The sequence below is a fragment of the Anomaloglossus baeobatrachus genome, chromosome 4 (assembly GCF_048569485.1).
Source record: "Anomaloglossus baeobatrachus isolate aAnoBae1 chromosome 4, aAnoBae1.hap1, whole genome shotgun sequence".
Taxonomy (NCBI): domain Eukaryota; kingdom Metazoa; phylum Chordata; class Amphibia; order Anura; family Aromobatidae; genus Anomaloglossus; species Anomaloglossus baeobatrachus.
This window is the reverse complement of record NC_134356.1, coordinates 72960297-72983324: the sequence shown is the minus strand read 5'-3', so window position 1 is coordinate 72983324 and position 23028 is coordinate 72960297. Positions and strand designations below refer to the sequence as shown.

General features: G+C 47.2%; 1 protein-coding gene across 1 annotated transcript in view; it reads right to left on the bottom strand.

Moving 5' to 3' along the window:
* Positions 1-23028, bottom strand: part of FCHSD1 (FCH and double SH3 domains 1) — a 231530-nt gene that overhangs the window by 189662 nt on the left and 18840 nt on the right. The window contains exon 2 of the mRNA XM_075344397.1: positions 17052-17149. Coding sequence (XP_075200512.1) covers positions 17052-17149 — 98 coding nt within the window. The remainder of the gene's footprint in view (positions 1-17051; positions 17150-23028) is intronic.

The following is a 23028-nucleotide window of genomic DNA, read 5'->3' as shown; positions in this document are numbered from 1 at the left end:
TCCTGGGCTGCATTTTATGAAGGTGCACCTTGTTGCTGACCCCCCTTGCAGACCCCAAAAAGAACTTTCTAAAATATCACCGTTTCCTATGCAAATGACTTGTGTTGGCCAGATGGGCGGGCTCTATTTCGGCTCCTGTCCCCCCTCCTGCCGCTGTTGGGCGTCCCCCTGTCATGATTTACATGGATGATGACGCCCCCGTCATCATCCACGCTGCTGGCGTCATCCTCGTACCCGCTCATAATCTCGCGCCTGTGATAATACATCACCGGAACGAGCGAGGGAAACTTTCTGCTCAGGCCCGCGATAGGGGCACAGCAAACTGCGCCTGCGCGAGACTTCGCCAGCAGTGTGGACGATGATGGGGGCGTCATCATCCATGGAAATCATGACAGGGGGACGCCCAACAGCGGCAGGAGGGGGGACAGGAGCCGAAATAGAGCCCGCCCATCTGTCATTTGAATAGGAAATGGTGAGGTTTTAGAAAGTTATTTTTGGGGTCTGCAAGGGGGGCCAGCAACTAGGTGCACCTTCATAGAATGCAGCCCAGGAGCTGCAGAAGGTGATACTTTTTGTTTAATAGGGAAAAACTGGTGACAGGTTCCCTTTAAACTTGCCAATTGGCTCTAATTTTTAAGATCTAGAAGAGGTTATTATTTATAACATTCTTCATGCAGACTTACAGAAAAATTGCGTCTTTCTTATTTCATCATTAAGGCATTGTTGGTAGTGAGTCTATTACATCCTCCATTTAGTCTATTGAGCATTCAGTATTCTATCATGTTAGGGTGACAATCAAAAACCGCCACCTCAGCTCCAATGAAGTAATCCTAATTACAGGTGCATCACCTACTTTTTGAAATGCTCTCTGTGTAAGGTATACAATGTTAGGATTTCTTAGCATATTGACATGTTTCCATATGTTTTATTCAGATATGCCTCATTCTTACATTAACAAAGCGGGTAGTTTTTCCTTCATATGCTGGAGAAGCCACCTTTGCATCACAAAGATGGAGTTTTCTTCACCACTTCACCTTGCCTCACTCACCTCAATTGAATTTGTGCAGCATAAAAAGCCTTCATACGACTATGCGACAGAGAAAAAAAAGTCTCTTGGGCCATGTGCCCACGGGAAATCGTACCTGCGGACTTTTCTGCAGGTATTTTCGCAGGTTCACACAGCAATTCCCCGGAATCCACAGCTATCCATTGCTGCGGTATATCTGCGGAATTGTTGCGGTAAACCTGCGGAAACAGTGCGGATTTCGTGCAGAATTCCCATCCTGTATCTCCATAGTGGAAAGGCAGGAATTGCACAGATAATTCTGCATGAATAATGGACATGCAGTTACGTGCAGCTGCGGGAGAGCCACAGAATTTGCCACAGCCGCACATACCTCAGTATTGATACAGCACTCCTTAAATCCGATAGGATAACATGGGGAGTCTCTGTACTTGTGTAAACCCGCGGATTTATCTGGAAAATCTAGAAAATCCGCAGGTTTTCCGCGTCAAAATCCGCGGTTATTTTCTCCCGTGGGCGCAAAGCCTTAGAATAAGTAGAGGAAAAAATATATGCAAAAAAACAACAAAAATTGTGTGCAATCATAAAAGTAATCTGTCACCAGGTTTTTGCTATTCCACCTCAGATCAGCATGATGTATGGGCAGAGCCCTGATTCCAGTAATGAGTCAGTTACTGGGCTACTCGTTGTAGTTTTGATAAAATCCCTGTTTTTCTTCTGCCACTTCTCTAAATGCCTAGCTCTTTATATCCCCACCCGCACCCCTGATTGGCAGCTCTGTATACTATAGCAATCAGTTGTGTGGGCGGGTTATACAGCGCTCATGAATATGAAGGAATACATGGCAGCAAGTTTACTAATCCTTTAGTGATCATTTCGTACTGATTAACAGGAATTTTATCAAAACTACAGCAAACAACCCAGTAAGTGATACACTTATGGAGTCAGGGACTTTTCCCCTATATTATTCTGCTATCAGATGAAGGGGGGAAAACCTTGTTTTAGATTACATTACAGGTAAATATCTCTTGATGCCGCACAACCCATAATCTTCATTTCTAGTGAATACTGTGCTATAATACTATATGCATTTGTTGTTCCCATGATATAATATAGCTGTATACATTATATATTTGTATGTGACGATGAGCAGGTGATTGGACGTTGGTGTCTCGGTCTCAGCCTAATCCCAGACACAATAGATTATAATGGGCTTTCACTGCTACAGCAGCGTTTATAAATAAATGATTCTGCGGATGATTCATTCAGGCAGGATATTTCCTCTTGACGTTGACGGTACAACTAACAGCGACCGGTGACTCCTGGGCGACGTGACATCCAATCCTCCTCTACAGCAGAGACGTCTGGTGCGGCCGTCACACAGGGGCTTATGGGAATCTCCGGTCTTCTCAGTGTCATCTTCTTAATACCTGAACTTCATGATTAATTTCTAGTAGTGTAATAATACCGCTGAGATCACCGCCACTATACAGCATTAATTACATTTTATGGTGGAGCCATAACTGTGCTTTTCATTGCAAATTGTGAACCGCTCTAGATGTACGTGTGGTTGTGGTTTTCTCATAAACGATAATGAAGTGCTTAGAAAGGAGAAGTGATCATGGGTGATGTCTGGTAATCTGATCCTGAGCGCTGTTAAGCTTAGGGTTAAAATTAAAGGACAATAAAGATAATTATTTGCTTCCCTAAAATTGGGTGATACATGAACACAGGTACAGATCACAAATCCTAGGCGGACCGTGGGTCTCCTAACCCCTAATCACAGCCTCCTTTATGCCTAAGTGACTGTGGGGTATAAACCGATGGAACAGGGGTTCCTAGGCTGACCCCAAGACTGGGACCCATGCGCTATCCCTTCTCTCGAAGCTCAATGGTAGCCAGGTCCGAGCCCCCAGCATGACCCTTTCTCCTGTCCGAGCCCTGATACTATTCCCACCCTACCCTGGGAGCGGGACAGAAGCCCAGTAATGAGAAGCCCACTAATAGCCACAGATAAGAGTAAAAAAAAAAAAACAACTTGTGCACTCAAGCACAAAGGAGGAACAGTAAATGAACTGGGGAGTAAAGCAAAAGGGGTAGCAAATAAATGCACAACTGGAGAACTCACACTACGCAGAACCGCAACTTGTTGATCACCATAGAAATGGATAACCGAGGAAGCAGAAGCTATATCCGGCACTCAACCCCAGAAATAAGAACCTGGGTGAAGGCGGCTGAGGATGGTAATGAGCAGCCTGAGCTCCCAGCAGATGATCACAAGCCACCAGGAATTAACTCCTGCTGTCCTGGAGAGCAGTGAAGCCAGACCCAGCAAACGCCCAAGACAAGCTATGCAAGTAAGGGATTCCAGGCTGCTTGTCAGACTCTACAGTGTGAACAGAGTCCGACGTCGCCATGGCATCCAACAAGTGCAACGCCAAACACCGCACAACAGACTGTTAGTTCACGTCAGGACTGTCGCAAATTTCAGCAGAATCAGACAGAGACAGAGAGGGAGAACAACCCGATTTACTTTGACATACAACAATCATCATCATCTTCGGTATCACAACATGGAGGATACACGAAACAATGGACACAAAACAACTGACAGGCCATACAATAGAGACTAAACAAACTCCTGCAGTCACACAGCACCATCTGCTCAGCATAAGGCCGATTTCAGGCGTCCGCAAATTACAGGCATAAATGGCTCCATGTGCTGCGCTGTGTGCTCAGCCACAAATTGGACAAGTACAGGAGCTGACTGCTGCCATGCTTCTCTAGCAGGAATTTTCAGGCTTTTCGGAGTATGCTTAAAATATAAGCCCTGCCCCGAAAATAAGCCATAGTTGCGGTTCAATAATGAATTGTCCATGAAGGTGAAAAAGTTAAAGAATACAGGACACTTCATTAAAAAAAAATAAATTAAAAAAAAAAGACACCCCCAAAAGAGAGAAGACCCATCCCCACCAAAAGACAGGTCCGCTCACACACACACACACACACACACACACCTGATCGCAGTAACATCACACACACACACACCCCACTTGGTGATACCATACTGAGAAATGCATCAAGAACCTGCTCTGCTGGGAGGACCTAATGTGCAAAGCAACGAGTGACTTGCTGTGCAACGCAACGAGTGAGCTCCTGTGCAACGCAACGAGTGACCTGCTGTGCAACGCAACGAGTGACCTGCTGTGCAACGCAACGAGTGACCTGCTGTGCAACGCAACGAGTGACCTGCTGTGCAACGCAATGAGTGACCTGCTGTAGAAGACATCAAGAACATCTGTGCAAGGTACGAGGACCTGCTGGGAGCGCCCGCTGTGGAACGCAGGATGACGTGGGAGTGACACAGATGGCTGGGGTCTGGTAGTGAGATTCTCCAGGGAGGGGTGTCCGCCTTCTTTTGGGGGTAAAACAAACTCACACAACCTACCAATGTGAGCATTTCCAACTTTTTTTAATCATCTTTCTCGGATAAAACCCCAGAGTGCGCTTTTTTTCTCCAACTCCCTGCATCTTCTCTTGGGGGTAAAGTTACCCCCAACCTGTGTTTCCCCAAAAAATAAACCCTACCCTGAAAATAGACCCTGGTGTATTTTTCAGGGCAAAAAAATAGTATAAGACAGTGTCTTATTTTCAAAGAAACACGGTATTTACTGTATATGCACCAGTCTGGTCCATAAATTGGACCAAAGTAATGCATGCTGCAATTTTTTCCATGCAGACCATTGAAGAGGACTAATGAACTTGCTACCATGTAGTCCTCTAACTTTATATTCATGAACTCTGTATAAGCCTCACCCTCACCACTGATTGGCAGCTTTCTGCCTATGCACAGTGTACACAGAAAACTGTCAATCAGTGGTGTGGGTTGGGTTGTACAAAGCTCAGAGAACTGGTAGATCTGCAATGGATTGAACCGTTTTTAATCAAAACTGCAGGAAGCAGCCCAGTAAAATGATACATCACTGAAATCAGGGTCTCTGTGGGTAAGGGAACGGTCTTGCCTGTGGCGTCCTTTGCCATCTATACCGGATTCTCACCTTTTTTTTCTGCTTCATGATTTAGTGTAGAAGATTGCTCTTTATCATACATCCACTGAAGCAATTTCCGAACAATTTCATACAGATCAATGAAATGTTACCCCCTGATCTCTCGGTTTTCAGGCAAATCAATGCTGTGACGGATGAATTTAAACAAGTGAATAGTGCTGTAATGTGCTGCTATCCACCCACTCAATAAAAAAAAGACATTTTACAAAGTTTACTTAGCTTCCCACTGGAAGGAAGTGAAAGCACGGCTAAAGTATGCTCCATAGAGAGCTACAGCCGGGATCACGGCTGCAATTCCGCAGGGCCGCTTCCTCCAATTCAACCGATGTTATGTCTTCTCAAAACTGCCAATTTAGGAATTTAAGGGTTACCTATCGGCTGCAAAGTGGAGGAAGGATTGAGAAGGGTAAGAAGCTTGTCTGGTGTAATGACTAGTTTGCAGTTACTTTATGTCACCTCTATGTGAATCCTCACATCGCGCACACTGCACACTGTGAGGACTCTGGTGTCAGAGGCAGGAACGCCAGACATGTGGCCAAGAGCAGTGACATACCGCCAATGGCGGCAGACCAAGCAACCACTATGGGGCCCGTGAGTGCACTACTCCCGCAAGGCATCGCACTTTGAACTGTATTGGCATCACAGATGCTAATACAGTTGAAAGCAATGATCAAAGAGGGAGCAGTTCGCTATTCCTTCATCATTCTTAACTGTTTTTGACGTCTCAGTGCATAGGCGCGATGACATCATTACTGTGCGGCCGCTGTGCTGAAATATTCAGAGCTGCAGAATATACGCTAAAGAGACCGGTGCAGCAGCGGGGGGAAAAAAGGGGGAGTTTATTTTCTTAAATCAGTGAGTACACTGCTGGAGGATTATGGGAGAGCATTATAATATATGGAGGATTATGGGGGTGCATTATAATATATGGAGGACTATGGGGGTGCATTATAATATATGGAGGATTATGTGGAGTTTATTATTATATATGGAGGACTATGAAGGTGCATTATTATATATGGAGGACTATGAGGGTGCATTATTATATATGGAGGACTATGAGGGTGCATTATAATATATAGAGGACTATGAGGGTGCATTATTATATATGGAGGACTATGAGGGTGCATTATTATATATGGAGGACTATGAGGGTGCATTATTATATATGGAGGACTATGAGGGTGCATTATTATATATGGAGGACTATGAGGGTGCATTATAATATATAGAGGACTATGAGGGTGCATTATAATATAAGGAGGATTATGGGGGCTGCATTATAATATATGGAGAACTATGGGGGAGCATTATAATATATGGAGGACTATGAGGGTGCATTATAATATATGGAGGATTATGTGGAGTTTATTATTATATATGGAGGACTATGAAGGTGCATTATTATATATGGAGGACTATGAGGGTGCATTATTATATATGGAGGACTATGAGGGTGCATTATTATATATGGAGGACTATGAGGGTGCATTATAATATATAGAGGACTATGAGGGTGCATTATAATATAAGGAGGATTATGGGGGCTGCATTATAATATATGGAGAACTATGGGGGAGCATTATAATATATGCATTATACTATTCTTAGGACTATGGATGTGCATTCTAATATATGGCGGACTATGGGGGGCAATATATATGCATTATACTATTTGGAGGACTACGGTTGTGCATTATAATACATGGTGAACTACGTGGGATGCATTATAATATATGGAGAACTGTGGGGGGTCAATTATACGCATGTGGATCTTAAAATACTATATGGAGAGCTATGGGGTGCATTTTTATGGAAGGCAATTTGGGGTCATTATACTATATGGAATACTATGGAGGGTGCATAATACTATATGGAAGAATATGTGGTGCTAATTATACTATATGGAAGGCTATGTGGGGACCATGATAATATTTGGAGGACTATGTAGAAGCCATACTACTATATAGAAGGCTAAGTGTGAGACATTAAGCAAAAGAAATTATGTTTTAAAAAAAAAATATGAAAACAAATAAAAAAAATATAAAAAGTTAAAATTAAAACATTTTACCAGATTAAAATTTAAGAAAAAAAATACAGCTATGTGGTATCACTGTCTTTGTAAAAGTCTGATCTATTGAAACAGAAAATGAATAAACCTGACCGATAAATAGCATAACAAAAAAAAAAGTCTAGGAGGCAGAAATGTGGGGGGGGGGGGGTTTCGGCCGCCACAATAGCACAAAAAAATTTATATAAAAAAAAAAAAACAATAATACAAAATATCGTATCTATCCCAAAATTGTAACAATAAAAACAAAGCAAAAAAAACAAGCCCTCATACATCTGCATTACCCAAAAGTTGAAAACGTTATGGCTCTTGGAAAATGGCGACACAAGTAAAAATGTTTTAAATTTATTTTCGAAATGTCAAGAAAATAAAATAAAATCACCACATAGATAAGAAAAACTGCATGTTTCATACTGGCAAAATCGTACTGACCTGCAATTATATTTTGACATCATTTTTACTGTATAATGAGAGCTGTGAATAAAAACCCATAAAACTATTGCGAATTGCGCTTTTTGAGCTATTTTGCTGCCCTTGGAATGCATGATAAAATGGATGGTATCATTCAAAGAAGGGAATTTTGTTACTTACCGTAAATTCCTTTTCTTCTAGCTCTTATTGGGAGACCCAGACGATTGGGGTATAGCTACTGCCCTCCGGAGGCCACACAAAGCACTACACTAAAAAGTGCAAGGCCCCTCCCCTTCTGGCTATACCCCCCCCGTGGTATCACGGGTTCTCCAGTTTTAGTGCCAAAGCAAGAAGGAGGAAGCCAATAACTGGTTTAAACAAATTAACTCCGAATAACGTCGGAGAACTGAAAAAACCGTTCAACATGAACAACATGTGTACCCGCAAACAACAAAAAAATCCCGAAGGACAACAGGGCGGGTGCTGGGTCTCCCAATAAGAGCTAGAAGAAAAGGAATTTACGGTAAGTAACAAAATTCCCTTCTTCTTCAGCGCTCTATTGGGAGACCCAGACGATTGGGACGTCCAAAAGCTGTCCCTGGGTGGGTAAAGAGATACCTCATGTTAGAGCTGCAAAACAGCCCTCCCCTACGGGGGTGTCACTGCCGCCTGCAGGACTCTTCTACCTAAGCTGGCATCCGCCGAAGCATAGGTATGCACCTGATAATGCTTGGTGAAAGTGTGCAGACTCGACCAGGTAGCTGCCTGGCACACTTGTTGAGCCGAAGCCTGGTGTCGTAATGCCCAGGACGCACCCACGGCTCTGGTTGAGTGGGCTTTTAGCCCTGAAGGAACCGGAAGCCCCGCAGAACGGTAAGCCTCTAGAATTGGTTCTTTGATCCATCGAGCCAGGGTGGCTTTAGAAGCCTGCAACCCCTTGCGCGGACCGGCGACAAGGACAAAAAGTGCATCGGAACGGCGCATGGGCGCCGTGCGGGAAATGTAGATTCTGAGTGCTCTCACCAGATCTAGCAAACGTAAGTCCTTTTCATACCGGTGAACCGGATGAGGACAAAAGGAAGGCAAGGATATATCCTGATTAAGATGAAACGAGGATACGACCTTAGGGAGAAACTCCGGAATGGGGCGCAGCACTACCTTGTCCTGGTGGAACACCAGGAAGGGAGCCTTGGATGACAGAGCTGCCAGCTCCGACACTCGCCGAAGCGATGTGATCGCAACAAGAAACGCCACTTTCTGTGACAGGCGAGAAAAGGAAACTTCCTTCAGAGGCTCGAAAGGCGGCTTCTGGAGAGCAACTAGTACCCTGTTCAGATCCCATGGATCTAACGGCCGCCTGTACGGGGGCACAATATGACAGACCCCCTGCAGGAACGTGCGCACCTTAGGAAGACGTGCTAGACGCTTCTGAAAAAACACGGATAGTGCCGAGACTTGCCCTTTAAGGGAGCTGAGCGACAAGCCCTTTTCCAACCCCGATTGCAGGAAGGAAAGAAAGGTAGGCAATGCAAATGGCCAAGGGGATACTCTCTGTGCAGAGCACCAGGATAAGAAAATCTTCCACGTTCTGTGGTAGATCTTAGCAGACGTTGACTTCCTAGCTTGTCTCATTGTGGCTACGACTCCTTGAGATAATCCTGCGGACGCTAGGATCCAGGACTCAATGGCCACACAGTCAGGTTCAGGGCCGCAGAATTCTGATGGAAAAACGGCCCTTGGGACAGTAAGTCTGGTCGGTCTGGCAGTGACCACGGTCGACCGACCGTGAGATGCCACAGATCCGGATACCACGATCTCCTCGGCCAGTCTGGGGCGACGAGTATGACGCGGCTGCAATCGGATCTGATCTTGCGTAACACTCTGGGCAAGAGTGCCAGAGGTGGGAAGACGTATGGGAGCCGAAACTGCGACCAATCTTGAACTAATGCGTCTGCCGCCAGAGCTCTTTGATCGCGCGACCTCGCCATGAATGCCGGGACCTTGTTGTTGTGCCGGGACGCCATTAGGTCGACGTCCGGCACTCCCCATCGGCGACAGATTTCCTGAAACACGTCCGGGTGAAGGGACCACTCCCCTGCGTCCATGCCCTGGCGACTGAGGAAGTCTGCTTCCCAATTTTCTACGCCTGGGATGTGAACCGCGGATATGGTGGAGGCTGTGTCCTCCACCCACATTAGAATGCGCCGGACTTCTTGGAATGCTTGCCGACTGCGCGTCCCTCCTTGGTGATTGATGTATGCCACCGCTGTGGAGTTGTCCGACTGGATTCGGATCTGCTTTCCTTCCAGCCACTGTTGGAAGGCCAGTAGGGCAAGATACACTGCCCTGATTTCCAGAACATTGATCTGAAGGGTGGACTCCTGCGGAGTCCACGTCCCCTGGGCCCTGTGGTGGAGAAACACTGCTCCCCACCCTGACAGACTCGCATCTGTCGTGACCACTGCCCAGGATGGGGGCAGGAAGGATCTTCCCTGAGACAATGAGGTGGGAAGGAGCCACCATTGTAGAGAGTCCTTGGCCGTCTGGGAGAGAGAGACTTTCCTGTCCAGGGACGTTGACTTCCCGTCCCATTGGCGGAGAATGTCCCATTGAAGTGGGCGCAGATGAAACTGCGCAAAGGGAACTGCTTCCATGGCTGCCACCATCTTCCCGAGGAAGTGCATGAGGCGCCGTAAGGGGTGCGACTGGCCTTGAAGGAGGGATTGCACCCCTGTCTGTAGGGACCGCTGCTTGTTCAGCGGAAGCTTCACTCTCGCTGCTCGAGTATGAAACTCCATGCCAAGATACGTTAGCGACTGTGACGGTGACAGATTCGACTTTGGAAAGTTGATGATCCATCCGAACGTCTGTAGAGTCTCCAGCGTAGCATGTAGACTGAGTTGGCATGCCTCTTGAGAGGGTGCCTTGACAAGTAGATCGTCTAGGTAAGGGATCACCGAGTGTCCCTGAGAGTGCAAGACTGCTACCACCGCCGCCATGACCTTGGTGAAGACCCGGGGGGCTGTCGCCAGACCGAATGGCAGAGCTACGAACTGAAGATGGTCGTTTCCTATCACAAAACGTAGAAAACGTTGATGTTCTGTAGCAATTGGCACGTGGAGATAAGCATCTTTGATGTCTATTGAGGCAAGGAAGTCTCCTTGAGACATTGAGGCAACGACAGAGCGGAGGGTTTCCATCCGGAACCGTCTGGCGTGCACATGTTTGTTGAGCAGCTTTAGATCCAGAACAGGACGGAACGAGCCGTCCTTTTTTGGAACCACAAAGAGATTGGAGTAAAACCCTCGCCCTTGTTCCTGAGGCGGTACAGGAACCACTACTCCTTCCGCTCTTAGGGAGTCCACCGCCTGCAGCAGGGCATCTGCTCGGTCTGGATGTGGGGAGGTTCTGAAGAACCGAGCTGGAGGACGAGAACTGAACTCGATTCTGTACCCGCGAGACAAAATGTTTGTCACCCACCGGTCTTTGACCTGTGACGTCCAAATGTCGGAAAAGCGGGAGAGCCTGCCCCCAACCGGAGATGCGGAGGGGGGGGGCTGGAAGTCATGAGGTAGCCGCTTTGGAAGCGGTTCCTCCATTTGCTTTCTTGGGGCGTGCGTGAGCCCGCCAGGAATCTGAGACTCTTTGCGTCCTCTGAGTCCCTTTGGACGAGGAGAATTGTGTCTTGCCCGAACCTCGAAAGGACTGAAACCTCTGCTGCCATTTTTTCTGCTGAGGTTTGCTTGATCTGGGCTGAGGTAAGGAAGAGTCTTTACCCTTGGACTGTTTAATGATGTCAGCCAATGGCTCGCCAAACAGTCTATCTCTAGATAAAGGCAAGCTGGTTAAACATTTTTTGGAACCAGCATCTGCTTTCCAGTCCTTTAACCACAAGGCTCTGCGCAAAACTACCGAATTGGCGGACGCCATTGAGGTGCGGCTGGTAGATTCTAGGACCGCATTGATAGCGTAAGACGCAAACGCAGACATCTGCGAGGTAAGGGACGCCACTTGCGGCGCCGCTGGATGTATGATAGCATCCACTTTTGCTAAACCAGCTGAAATAGCTTGGAGTGCCCATACGGCTGCGAATGCTGGAGCAAACGACGCGCCGATAGCTTCATAGACAGATTTTAACCAAAGGTCCATCTGTCTGTCATTGGCATCCTTAAGTGAAGCGCCATCCTCCACTGCAACTATGGATCTAGCTGCAAGTTTGGAAATCGGGGGGTCTACTTTTGGACACTGGGTCCAGCGCTTGACCACATCAGGGGGGAAAGGAAAACGTGTATCCTTAGAACGTTTAGAGAAACGCCTTTCAGGATGAGCGTCGTGTTTCTGGATTGATTCTCTGAAGTCAGAGTGATCCAAGAAGGCACTCAATTTACGCTTGGGATAGAGGAAACGAAACTTCTCCTGCTCTGCAGCTGCCTCCTCTGCAGAAGGAGCTGGGGGAGAAATATCCAACAGCCTATTGATGGCTGAGATAAGATCGTTTACCATGGCGTCCCCATCCGGGGTATCCAGATTGAGAGGGGTTCCAGGATAAGACTCCTGATCACTCTCTTCAGACGCATCACAGGGCGACTGATTGCGCTGAGACCCTGAGCAGTGTGAGGACGTTGAGGGTCTTTCCCAGCGAGCTCGCTTAGGGTGGCTGGGGCTATCATCTGAGTCATAATACTCAGCCTGGGAAGCCGGGGACCCCCTTGCAGTCTGGACTAATTCCAACTGAGGGGGATTAGAGGACAGAGACCTCGCCGTGTCCATAGACTGAGCCCCAGACATGGATTGCAAAGTTTCAAGGATCTTTGCCATAGTCACAGACATTCCATCAGCAAAAACTGCAAAGTCTGTCCCTGACACCGGGGCAGGACTTACAAGCGTCTCAGCCTGGGTCACTACCCCTCCGGACTCCGGCTGGCGAAGCAGCACCGGATCTGAGCATTGCACACAATGGGGGTCTTTGGAACCTGCTGGTAGAGCAGCCCCACATGCAGCACACGCAGTGTACACAGCCCTAGCCTTGGCAGCCTTGCGTTTTGTGGATGACATGTTGCTGCCTCCTCAGAGCGATCTGGGGTCTAGCCAGGAAGCGACCTCACAGTGCAAGAAATAACTAAATATATATATATCTGGTGACACAGTACACCAATACACACTGAGGCACTAGAGGGGCCAGCTGAAAAGCCGCTTACCGCCCGCTTAAGAGCGGGTGTGTGTTCTCCAAAAGCCCCCTAGTCCAGGTCTCCCAGAGCCTTGCGTCCCTCCTCCAGCCAGACTGCACGTAATGGCTGCCGGCGTCCTGGGAGAGGAGGGGGGGCGGGCCCTGGGCGTTCCTGACTAAGAGCGGGAAGCCTGCTTCCCTCTGTGCCTAGTGAGAGGACTGGAGCATGTAAATCAGGCTCCAGCCCTCGTCGCTGCTGCGAAACAGCGTCTCTCCCCTACCCTGATTGACAGGGTGGGGGCGGGAACGAAGCGGAGCTAGGCCGCAAAAGCCGGGGACTGGATTTATAAACGCCGCCGCCGTAAAAGCGCGGTCGGCGTGTCCCCGGCGCACCACAAGTCACAGCAGCGCCGCCCGGTCCAGTGGGGGTCGGCGCTGCGTTCCCACAACACCAAGTCCCCCAGTAAACTGTAGGAACACTAACTCCAACGTTACGGTCCCCGGCGCACTACAACACCCAGCCAGCCCGGAGTGTGTCTGTGCCTGCCGGGGACACAGAGTACCTGTATGATGCAGGGCCATGTCCCTGATTGTACTCCTGCTCCGTATCCATCAGGTTCAACTGGGTCTGTGGATGGAGCCCGGCGTCAGAGCTTAGAGGCCGGCAGGATCCCACTTCCACAGAGCCCTACAAGGGGATGTGGAAGGAAAACAGCATGTGGGGCTCCAGCCCCTGTACCAGCAATAGGTACCTCAACCTTGCAACACCATCCACGGGTGAGAAGGGAGCATGCTGGGGGCCCTATATGGGCCCTCTTTTCTTCCATCCGAAATAGTCAGCAGCTACTGCTGACTAAAATCTGTGGAGCTATGCGTGGATGTCTGACCTCCTTCGCACAAAGCTTGAAAACTGGAGAACCCGTGATACCACGGGGGGGTATAGCCAGAGGGGGAGGGGCCTTGCACTTTTTAGTGTAGTGCTTTGTGTGGCCTCCGGAGGGCAGTAGCTATACCCCAATCGTCTGGGTCTCCCAATAGAGCGCTGAAGAAAGTACAACTTGTCCTGCAAAAATCAAACTTTCACGCGCCTATGTGTACAGAAAAATAAGAATTATAGCTCTTGGAACAAGACGGGGAAAAAATGAAAATGCAAAAATGTTTAACCCCTTTTCGACCCAGTGATTTAAGTGGGGGTCTAACTCCTGACAACCCGCCTGATTAGCTGCGGCGGTGGCCAGATCACATTGAATGGAGCTGCACTGCACTGACACTATACATTTAATATGTAGTGGCCACTGTAAGGTGCTACAGAACAGCTTCAATTTATTTTCTCTTGGTTCACCTATTTTTCTCACATTCTTCAAAAAGAGAATTCCCTACAGTGAATTCCTCATGGGCAGCGAACAAACAAAACACGGTGGGGGACGGCAGAGCAGCTCATATTCTGGTCAGTGGGAGCTGAACCACAGCACTTGGCAGCGGCAGCTACACTGTACAATGTAGCTTTGCAGTGCAGCTATATTCTAAAAACAGCTAATTGGTGGAAGTGCCAAGTTCTGGACCCTCACTGATCTGATATAGATGACCTATCTAATGGATCAATATTAATATCATTTGACCAAGAAACACCTTTAAAAGGGAATCTGTCAGATGATTTTGTAGTACACTACTAATGTTGTTATCTTAAATAGGGCTTAAGCAGACCTTTCAGGATCAGTAAGTTTTATTGCTCTACCTTATCCTGTTATCTTGCTGTAAGCTCCTTGGAATTCAGTGTCTTAAGGCCATGTCTCACTAAAGGTACCGTCACACTAAGCAACTTACCAGCGATCCCAACAACGATAGGGATCGCTGGTAAGTTGCTAGGAGGTTGCTGGTGAGATGTCACACTGCGACGCTCCAGCGATCCCACCAGCAACCTGACCTGGCAGGGATCGCTGGAGCGTCGCTACACAAGTTGCTGGTGAGCTCACCAGCAACCAGTGACAAGCCCCCAGCGCCGCATGGAAGATGCTGTGCTTGGTAACTAAGGTAAATATCGGGTAACCAACCCGATATTTACCTTGGTTACCACCGCACGGAGCTACACGTGCAGAGAGTAGGGAGCAGCGCACACTGAGCGCTGGCTCCCTGCTCTCCTAGTTACAGCACACATCGGGTTAATTACCCGATGTGTACTGCAGCTAAATGTGCAGAGAGCAGGGAGCAGCGCACAATGCTTAGCGCTGGCTCCTTGCTCTCCTAGTTACAGCACATATCGGGTTAATTAACCCGATGTGTGCTGCAGCTAAATGTGCACAGAGCAGGGAGCAGCGCACAATGCTTAGCGCTGGCTCCTTGCTCTCCTAGTTACAGCACACATCGGGTTAATTAACCCGATGTGTGCTGCAGCTACATGTGCACAGAGCAGGAGCCGGCACTGACAGTGAGAGCGGAGGAGGCTGATAACAAAGGTAAATATCGGGTAACCAAGGACAGGGCTTCTTGGTTACCCGATGTTTACCGTGGTTACCAGCCTCCGCAGAAGCCGGCTCCTGCTGCCTGCACATTTAGTTGTTGCTGTCTCGCTGTCACACACAGCGATCTGTGCTTCACAGCGGGACAGCAACAACTAAAAAATGGCCCAGGACATTCAGCAACAACCAACAACCTCACAGCAGGGGCCAGGTTGTTGCTGGATGTCACACACAGCAACATCGCTAGCAACGTCACAAAAGTTGTTCGTTAGCAGCGATGTTGCTAGCGATGTTGCTTAGTGTGACGGGGCCTTAAGAGACATTGCTGCTGAGTCACGGTTTTTGTGATGCAACAGCGATCTTGTTAGCGATGTCGCTGTGTGTGACATCCAGGAACGACCTGGCTCCTGCTGTGAAATCGCCAGTCGTTGCTGAATGTCCTGGACCATTTTTTGGTCATTGCTCTCCCGCTGTGAAGCACACATCGCTGTGTTTGAGAGAGAGCAACGAACTGAATGTGCAGGGAGCAGGGAGCCGGCTTCTGCGGACACTGGTAACCAAGGTACACATCGGGTAACCAAGCAAAGCGCTTTGCTTGGTTACCCGATATTTACCTTGGTTACCAGCGTCCGCAGCTTCTAGAAGCCGACTCCCTGCTCCCTGCACACGTAGCCAAGGTACACATCGGGTAACTATAAGAAAAGCGCTTTGCTTAGTAACCCTATGTTAGGTTACCAAGCACAGCGTCGTTACACGGGTCGCTGGTGGCTGATCTCTGTGGAGATCTGCCTGATTGACAGCTCACCAGCGACCATGTAGTGACGCTCCAGCGATCCCTGCCAGGTGAGATCGCTGGTGGAATCGCTGGAGTGTCGCTAAGTGTACCAGTACCTTTATTCACACTAGTCAAGTGTATGTAAACACAATTTACATATTCACTGCTCCCCCCACCCACCTCCCAGTGCATTCACTATCACTGCTAAGAGGTGGGAGGGAGTATGGGTGCAAATTCAGTTCAGATTTACTATCACTGATGCAAACACTGAGAGGCGAGAGGAGGAAGCAGGGCATATGCAGTTTGTATTGACATATGCTTGACTAGTTACTACTTCACACTGAATTCTATGGCGCTTACAAAAAGATAACAGGATGATGTAAAGCAATAAAAATTACTGATCCTGAAAGGCCTCCTTAAGCCCTATTTAAAGATAACATTAGTATTGTACTAGAAAATCACCTGACAGATTCCCTTTAAAAGTGTTTCTTGGTCAAATGATATTGATACTGGTGCATTAGATAGGTCATTACTTTATTGTGTGCGTATATTTTTACTTAACCAAATTTGGTACATAACTGTACCCCCATAACGATTCATTTTGAACCTTTTAGCTTCTACAGCCTCTATATAACACACTACAAACCTGGCTGCAGAAAGAGCCAACAACCTAATCTGTCAGTGAGCTCGGCGGACCACATGACAGAACGAGACAATAGGATAACCCTTCAGTGAGCTTGTCTGACAAGAGGGTCCATAACCCTTATCTCTCCCCTCCAAACTGATTTATAACAAGTTGAAAAATGAAACTTCATTTGGTCATAAATCAACGAGAGTTCAGGAGAGGAGAGATAAGGATTATGGACTCTGTGGTCAGATGAGCTCACTGGCGGATTCGCTGTTACCATATTCTGTGATACTTAGAGTTTGTAGAAATCTATTACTCCGAAATTTTTAATGAAATCATGTGACAAAAATAAGTTTTTCAAAGAAAACATAAAAAGGTACCCAAATTTAAATTGTGCATTAATACTGGAATACAACTAATGATGGAAATCGTAACACTCCATCACTCCTTACCTGATGTCTTCCAGGAGTTCGGTGTCTTGCTGCTGCTTGTTCTGGAGACTCGACAGCTGCTCCACAAACCGGACCTTCACCTCCTGTGTAACTTTAACCTAAAAACCCATAATAAAGATCATTTACCAACTGAATGTACATAGTACTCATCTGGAAAGCTAAAAGGTGTAATAAAATACAACAGGAGCAACTAAGGACCACCAGTGAGACTAGAATAAAATTAGTAAATCTTTATTGAAAACGTTAAACAGAAATGTAGTGAAACGCGTCATAATTTGCCGAGATAATGCATCTACCTCACATGTGCGGCATATCAGGATGCTGATTAGACAGTATAATTATTGCACAGGTGTGCCTTAGGCTGGCCACAACAAAATGCCACTCTAAGGCGGGCTTTGCACACTACGACATCGCAGGTGTGATGTCGGTGGGGTCAAATTGAAAGTGACGCACATCCGGCATCACAAGCGACATCGTAGTGTGTAAAGCCTAGATGATACGATTAACGAGCGCAAAATCGTCGTAATCGTATCATCGGTGCAGCGTCGGCGTAATCCATAATTACGCTGACGCGACGGTCCGATGTTGTTCCTCGCTCCTGCAGCAGCACACATTGCTGTGTGTGAAGTCGCAGGAGCGAGGAACATCTCCTACCGGCGTCACCACGGCTTCCGTAGGATATGCGGAAGGTAGGAGGTGGGCGGGATGTTTACATCCTGCTCATCTCCGCACCTCCGCCGCTATTGGCCGCCTGCCGTGTGACGTCACTATGACGCCACACAACCCGCCCCCTTAGGAAGGAGGCGGGTCGCCGGCCAGAGCGACGGTCGCAGGGCAGGTGAGTGCATGTGAAGCTGGCGTAGCGATAGTTTTCGCTACGCCAGCTATCACACGATATCGTAACTGCGACGGGGGCGGGGACTATCACGTGCGACATCACAGCATCGGCTTGTGATGTCGCAACGTGCAAAGCCCGCCTAAGGCTACTTTCACACATCAGTTTTTTGGCATCAGGCATAATCCGGCGTGTGCCTGATGCAACGGTTCCGGTGCAGCATATGCAAAAACTGATGCACCTGATCCTTTTTTTTGGCACCGGATACGTTTTATCCGTTTTTTTTCCGGATTGTGCCTGATGGAAAAAATCTGATGTGTGAAAGTAGCCTAAAATGTGCAGTTTTATCACAGAGCACAATGCTACAGATGTAAGTTTTGAGGGAGAGTGCAATTGGCATGCTGACTGTAGGAATGTCCACCAGAGGTGTTGCCTGTGAATTCGATGTTCATTTCTCTACCATAAGCCATCTCCAAAGGCGTTTCAGAGAATTTGTCAGTACATCCAACCGGCCTCACAACTTCAGACCACATGTAACCACACCGGTCAAAGACGGCCAAAGACCTCCACATCTAGCATCTTCACCTCCAAGATCACCTGAGACCAGCCACCAGGACAGCTGCTGCAACAATCGGTGCAAAACCAAAGAATGTCTGCACAAACTCTCAGAAACCGTCTCAGGGAAGGTCATCTGTTGCTCAACGTCCTCATTGAGGTCTCCACCTGACTACAGTTCATCATCGTAACCAACTTGAGGGGACAAATGCTCAAATTTGATGGCATCTGGCAAGTTGGAGAGGTGTTCTCTTCATGGATGATCCCAGTTTTCACTGTACAGGGCAGATAGCAGACTGTGCCTATGGTGTCGTGTGGGTGAGTGGTGTGCTGATGTCAACGTTGTGAGTCGAGTGGCCCATGGTGGCAGCAAGTTTATGGTGTGAGCAGGCGTACGTTATGGACACAGATACATTTTATTGATGCCATTTTGAATGCACAGCTATACCGTGACGAGATCTTGAAGCACATAATTGTGCCAATCACCTACGGCCACCACCTCATATTGCAGCATGATGCCCCATGTTGTAAGGATCTGTACATAATTCCAGGAAGCTGAAAAGATCCCAGTTCTTGCACGGCAGCATACTCACCAGACAGGTCACCCATTGAGCATGTTTGCGATGCTCTGGATCGGTGTATAAGACAACGTGTCCAAGAGTTCCTGCCAATATCCAGCAACTTCACAGCCACTGAAGAGGAGTGAACCACCATTCTACAGGCCACAATCGCCAACCTGATCAACGCTATGTGAAAGAGATGTGTTACACTGTGTGAGGAAAATGGTGAAAATTTCCAACTGTTTCTTCAATGATGGTCACACCAGATACTGCCTGGTTTTCTGACCCCCCCCTAGAACTTCTCAATACTGTAAAACTGCACATTTTAGAATGGCCTTTTATTGTGGCCAGCCTAAGGCGGGCTTTGCACACTACGACATCGCAGGTGCGATGTCGGTGGGGTCAAATCGAAAGTGACGCACATCCGGCGTCACTTGCGATGTCGTAGTGTGTAAATCCTAGATGATACGATGAACGAGCGCAAAATCGTCGTCATCGTATCATCGCTGCAGCCTCCGACATTTCCATAATGCCGGGGGAGCGACAGGTACGATGTAGTTCCTCGCTCCAGTGGCAGCACACATCGCTGTGTGTGAAGCCGCAGGAGCGAGGAACTTCACCTTACCTGCCTCCCGTTAGAAGGACGGAGGTGGGCGGGATGTTTACATCCTGCTCATCTCCGCCCCTCCACTTCAATTGGCCGCCTGCCGTGTGACGTCACTGTGACGCCGCACGGCCCGCCCCCTAAGGAAGGAGGCGGGTCGCCGGCCAGAGGGACGTCGCACGGCAGGTATGTGCGTGTAAAGCTGCCGTAGCGATAATAATCGCTACGGCAGCTTTCACTATATATCGAACGTGCGACGGGGGCGGGACTATCGCTGCAGCATCGGTAACACATTGTTACCGATGTTGCAACGTGCAAAGCCCGCCTAAGGCGCACCTGTGCAATAATCCTGCTGTCTAATCAGCATCTTGTATACCGCACCTGTGAGGTGATGGATTATCTCAACAAAGAAGAAGTGCTCACTAATAGGGATGATCAAATACCTCAAATATTCAGCTTGGCGAATATTTTCCGAATAGGTCGCCGATATGAAAATATTCGATGTGCAATGTAAGTCTATGGGAAGCCCGAATAGTACCGAATAGTTGTTATTCGGGTTTCCCATAGACTTAAGGGTGCTTTACACGCTGCGACATCGGTGGCGATCTCGTTAGCGATGTGAGACGCCAGATCGCAGATGCGATCTGTCGAGATCGCACATAGGTCGTTTTATAGCACCGGTCACATGTGCGATCTCGGCAGATCGAATAGCTAACGAGAACGCTAGCGATGTCGCAGTGTGTAAAGCACCCTTTACATTGCTCATCGAATATTCGCGAATAGTGGCGACCTATTCGAAAAATATTCGCAAAGTCGAATATTTGATCATCCCTACTCACTAACACAGATTTAGACAAATGTGTGATACTTAAGAGGAAAAAGCCTTTTGTTTAGCTATAAAAAGCCTTATATCTGAGTTCAGCTCATGAAAAAACGGGAGCAAAAACAAAAGTGATGAGTCTATATTTTTGTTCAGGGTAGTAAGGGATAGAAAAGAACAAAGGAGAGGTGAGAACGGAGTTTCTATCACCACTAGAACGTTCTGCTCATCACTTATATACTCGTGTATAAATATATACACACACACACACACACATTAGCCGTCTGGGGAATGTCACGCTGAATTCACTCGGGTGCACTAATCATCAAGATCCACTGCTGGCAGCTCCTTTGTAATTGCCAACCAAGGATATACCTATGTGTTTATCAAAAGACAAGTCTGGAGATGCTGCAGGCCATGGTAGCTTGTTTAGGCCACACAGACTGCTCACAGTATACATTCGGCCTGGTGTGGTGTGCAACATTCACTTCTGGGACACTTTGGAGATTTGTGAGGGATTTTTAGCTACAAATCCGGTGCAGTTTGTAAGTAACATACATGAATTTTACGCACTAACACCCTGCTTTGCAGCAAATTACGCTCCTGTCCCTTTCCTGAAGGGATCCGATGTCATTCATTGACTAAATAAGCTTCAATACAGACCCTTAGGCCATGACACCCGCCCTATCGAGACTAAGCTGCACTCATGAACGGTGTCAGGCTACTAGGACACTACAATAGGATATGCTATAATATGCTGTTACTTCTGAGGAAAAAGTTCTGCTGGACTCTTAAACTGAGCCCACACATGGCAGCCGTTGCATGGGGCAAACCTGCTCCATTGTCAGACCACATTCACACGTTGAGTATTTGGTGAGTATTTTTTACCTCAGTAGTTGTAGCCAAAACGAAGATGCAACAATCAGAGGAAAAGTATAAAACACACACGGGCACCACTGCTGTTTTTTGTAACCCCCTCCTGGTTTTGGCTACAAATACTGAGGTAAAAAACTCAGCAAATGCTCAGTGTGTGCACGTGGCCTTAGTGGCTGCACCGCCAGGCTCAAGGCACAGCCAGAAAACATTTGTAAAGTCCACTAATCTGCACACAGGAATAGTTTTCGACCCACAAAATGTCCAAGGCCTTCGTTCAATATAAATGAATAAAGCGCCAATTTAATACATCCTGTCCTAACTGTGAAGCCGATATAAGCCCTGCACAAATAGCGGCTATGAGGCGCAGCAGCAGCTGCCTTCTGTGTGATGACAGTATGGCTTTACATTTTAATGGTGGAGCATATTCCTGAGATGCCGCCATATATCTCATCATCTCCCGCCTCGACTACTGCTACCTCCTGCTCTGTGGCCTCCTAACACTCTTGCACCCTTCCGATCTATCCTAAACTCTGCCATCCGATTAATCCTTCTCTCTCCTCGCTATTCCTTGGTCTCTGCAAATCCCTTCACTGGCTTCCCATTGCTCAAAGACTCTACTTCAAAAGCCTAAGGCTTTGTGCGCACTAGAACTGTGAAGTTTCTCAAGAAAATTTCTTGAGAAACTTCTGGGAGTGGAAGATTTCCAGACCTCCGGAAAAAATCCGCACCAAATCCGCGGTAAATCCGTTTGCCGCGATTTTCCCGCAGGTTGTTCCCTGCGGATTTTGCAGGCTGTACTGCCGAAATCCGCAGGGTACCTGCAGAAAAGAATTGACATGCTCATTTTATCAAGAAATTTTCTCAAGAAATTCTTCTCAAGGAAATTTCTTGAGAAAAATCCGCAGTGTGCGCACAGCTATTTTTTTTTTCACATAGGATTTGCTGGGAAATGTCTGCACAAAGATTGCAGACATTTCTCAAGAAATTTCCGCGGCAAATCCGCGGGTAAATCCGTGGGTAAAACGCACTAGTGTGCACATAGCCTAACCATGGCCTACAAAGCCATAAACAACCTGTCTCCTCCTTACATCTGTGACCTAGTCTCCCGATACTTACCTAAACACAACCTCAAATGATCTCCTTCTCTACTCCTCTCTTATCTCCTCTTCTCACAAACACTTTGAAGATTTCTTCCATGCATCCTTCATACTCTGGAACTCTCTACCCCAGCATATCAGACTCTCCCCTACCATCGAAACTTTCAGAAGGAATCTGAAGATCCACCTCTTCCGATAAGTCTACAACCTTCATTAACTATCAGTCCACTATACCGCTGTTGACCAGCTTTACCCTCATCTACTGTATCCTTCAGGGCTGTGGAGTCGGTAAGCCAAACCTTCGACTCCGACTCCTCAAATTCTCTTGCACCGACTCCGACTCCGGCTCCGACTCCGACTCCTACATATATTGCTTATAGTTAGGTGAAAAATTTATTGTAGTACATGAATATGTGTATGTGAACATCAGACATTTAATAATTTTTATGATACAATAATCAAGATATTTGGATAGAACATAAAATATATTTATTGGAATACAACTTTAGAACACAAAAAACTGTAATAAATTGTAAATATGTAATACACTATGTAATATACAGTAGATTACATATATATCTTGTGTGTGTATATATACACTGTATATATATATATATATATATATATATA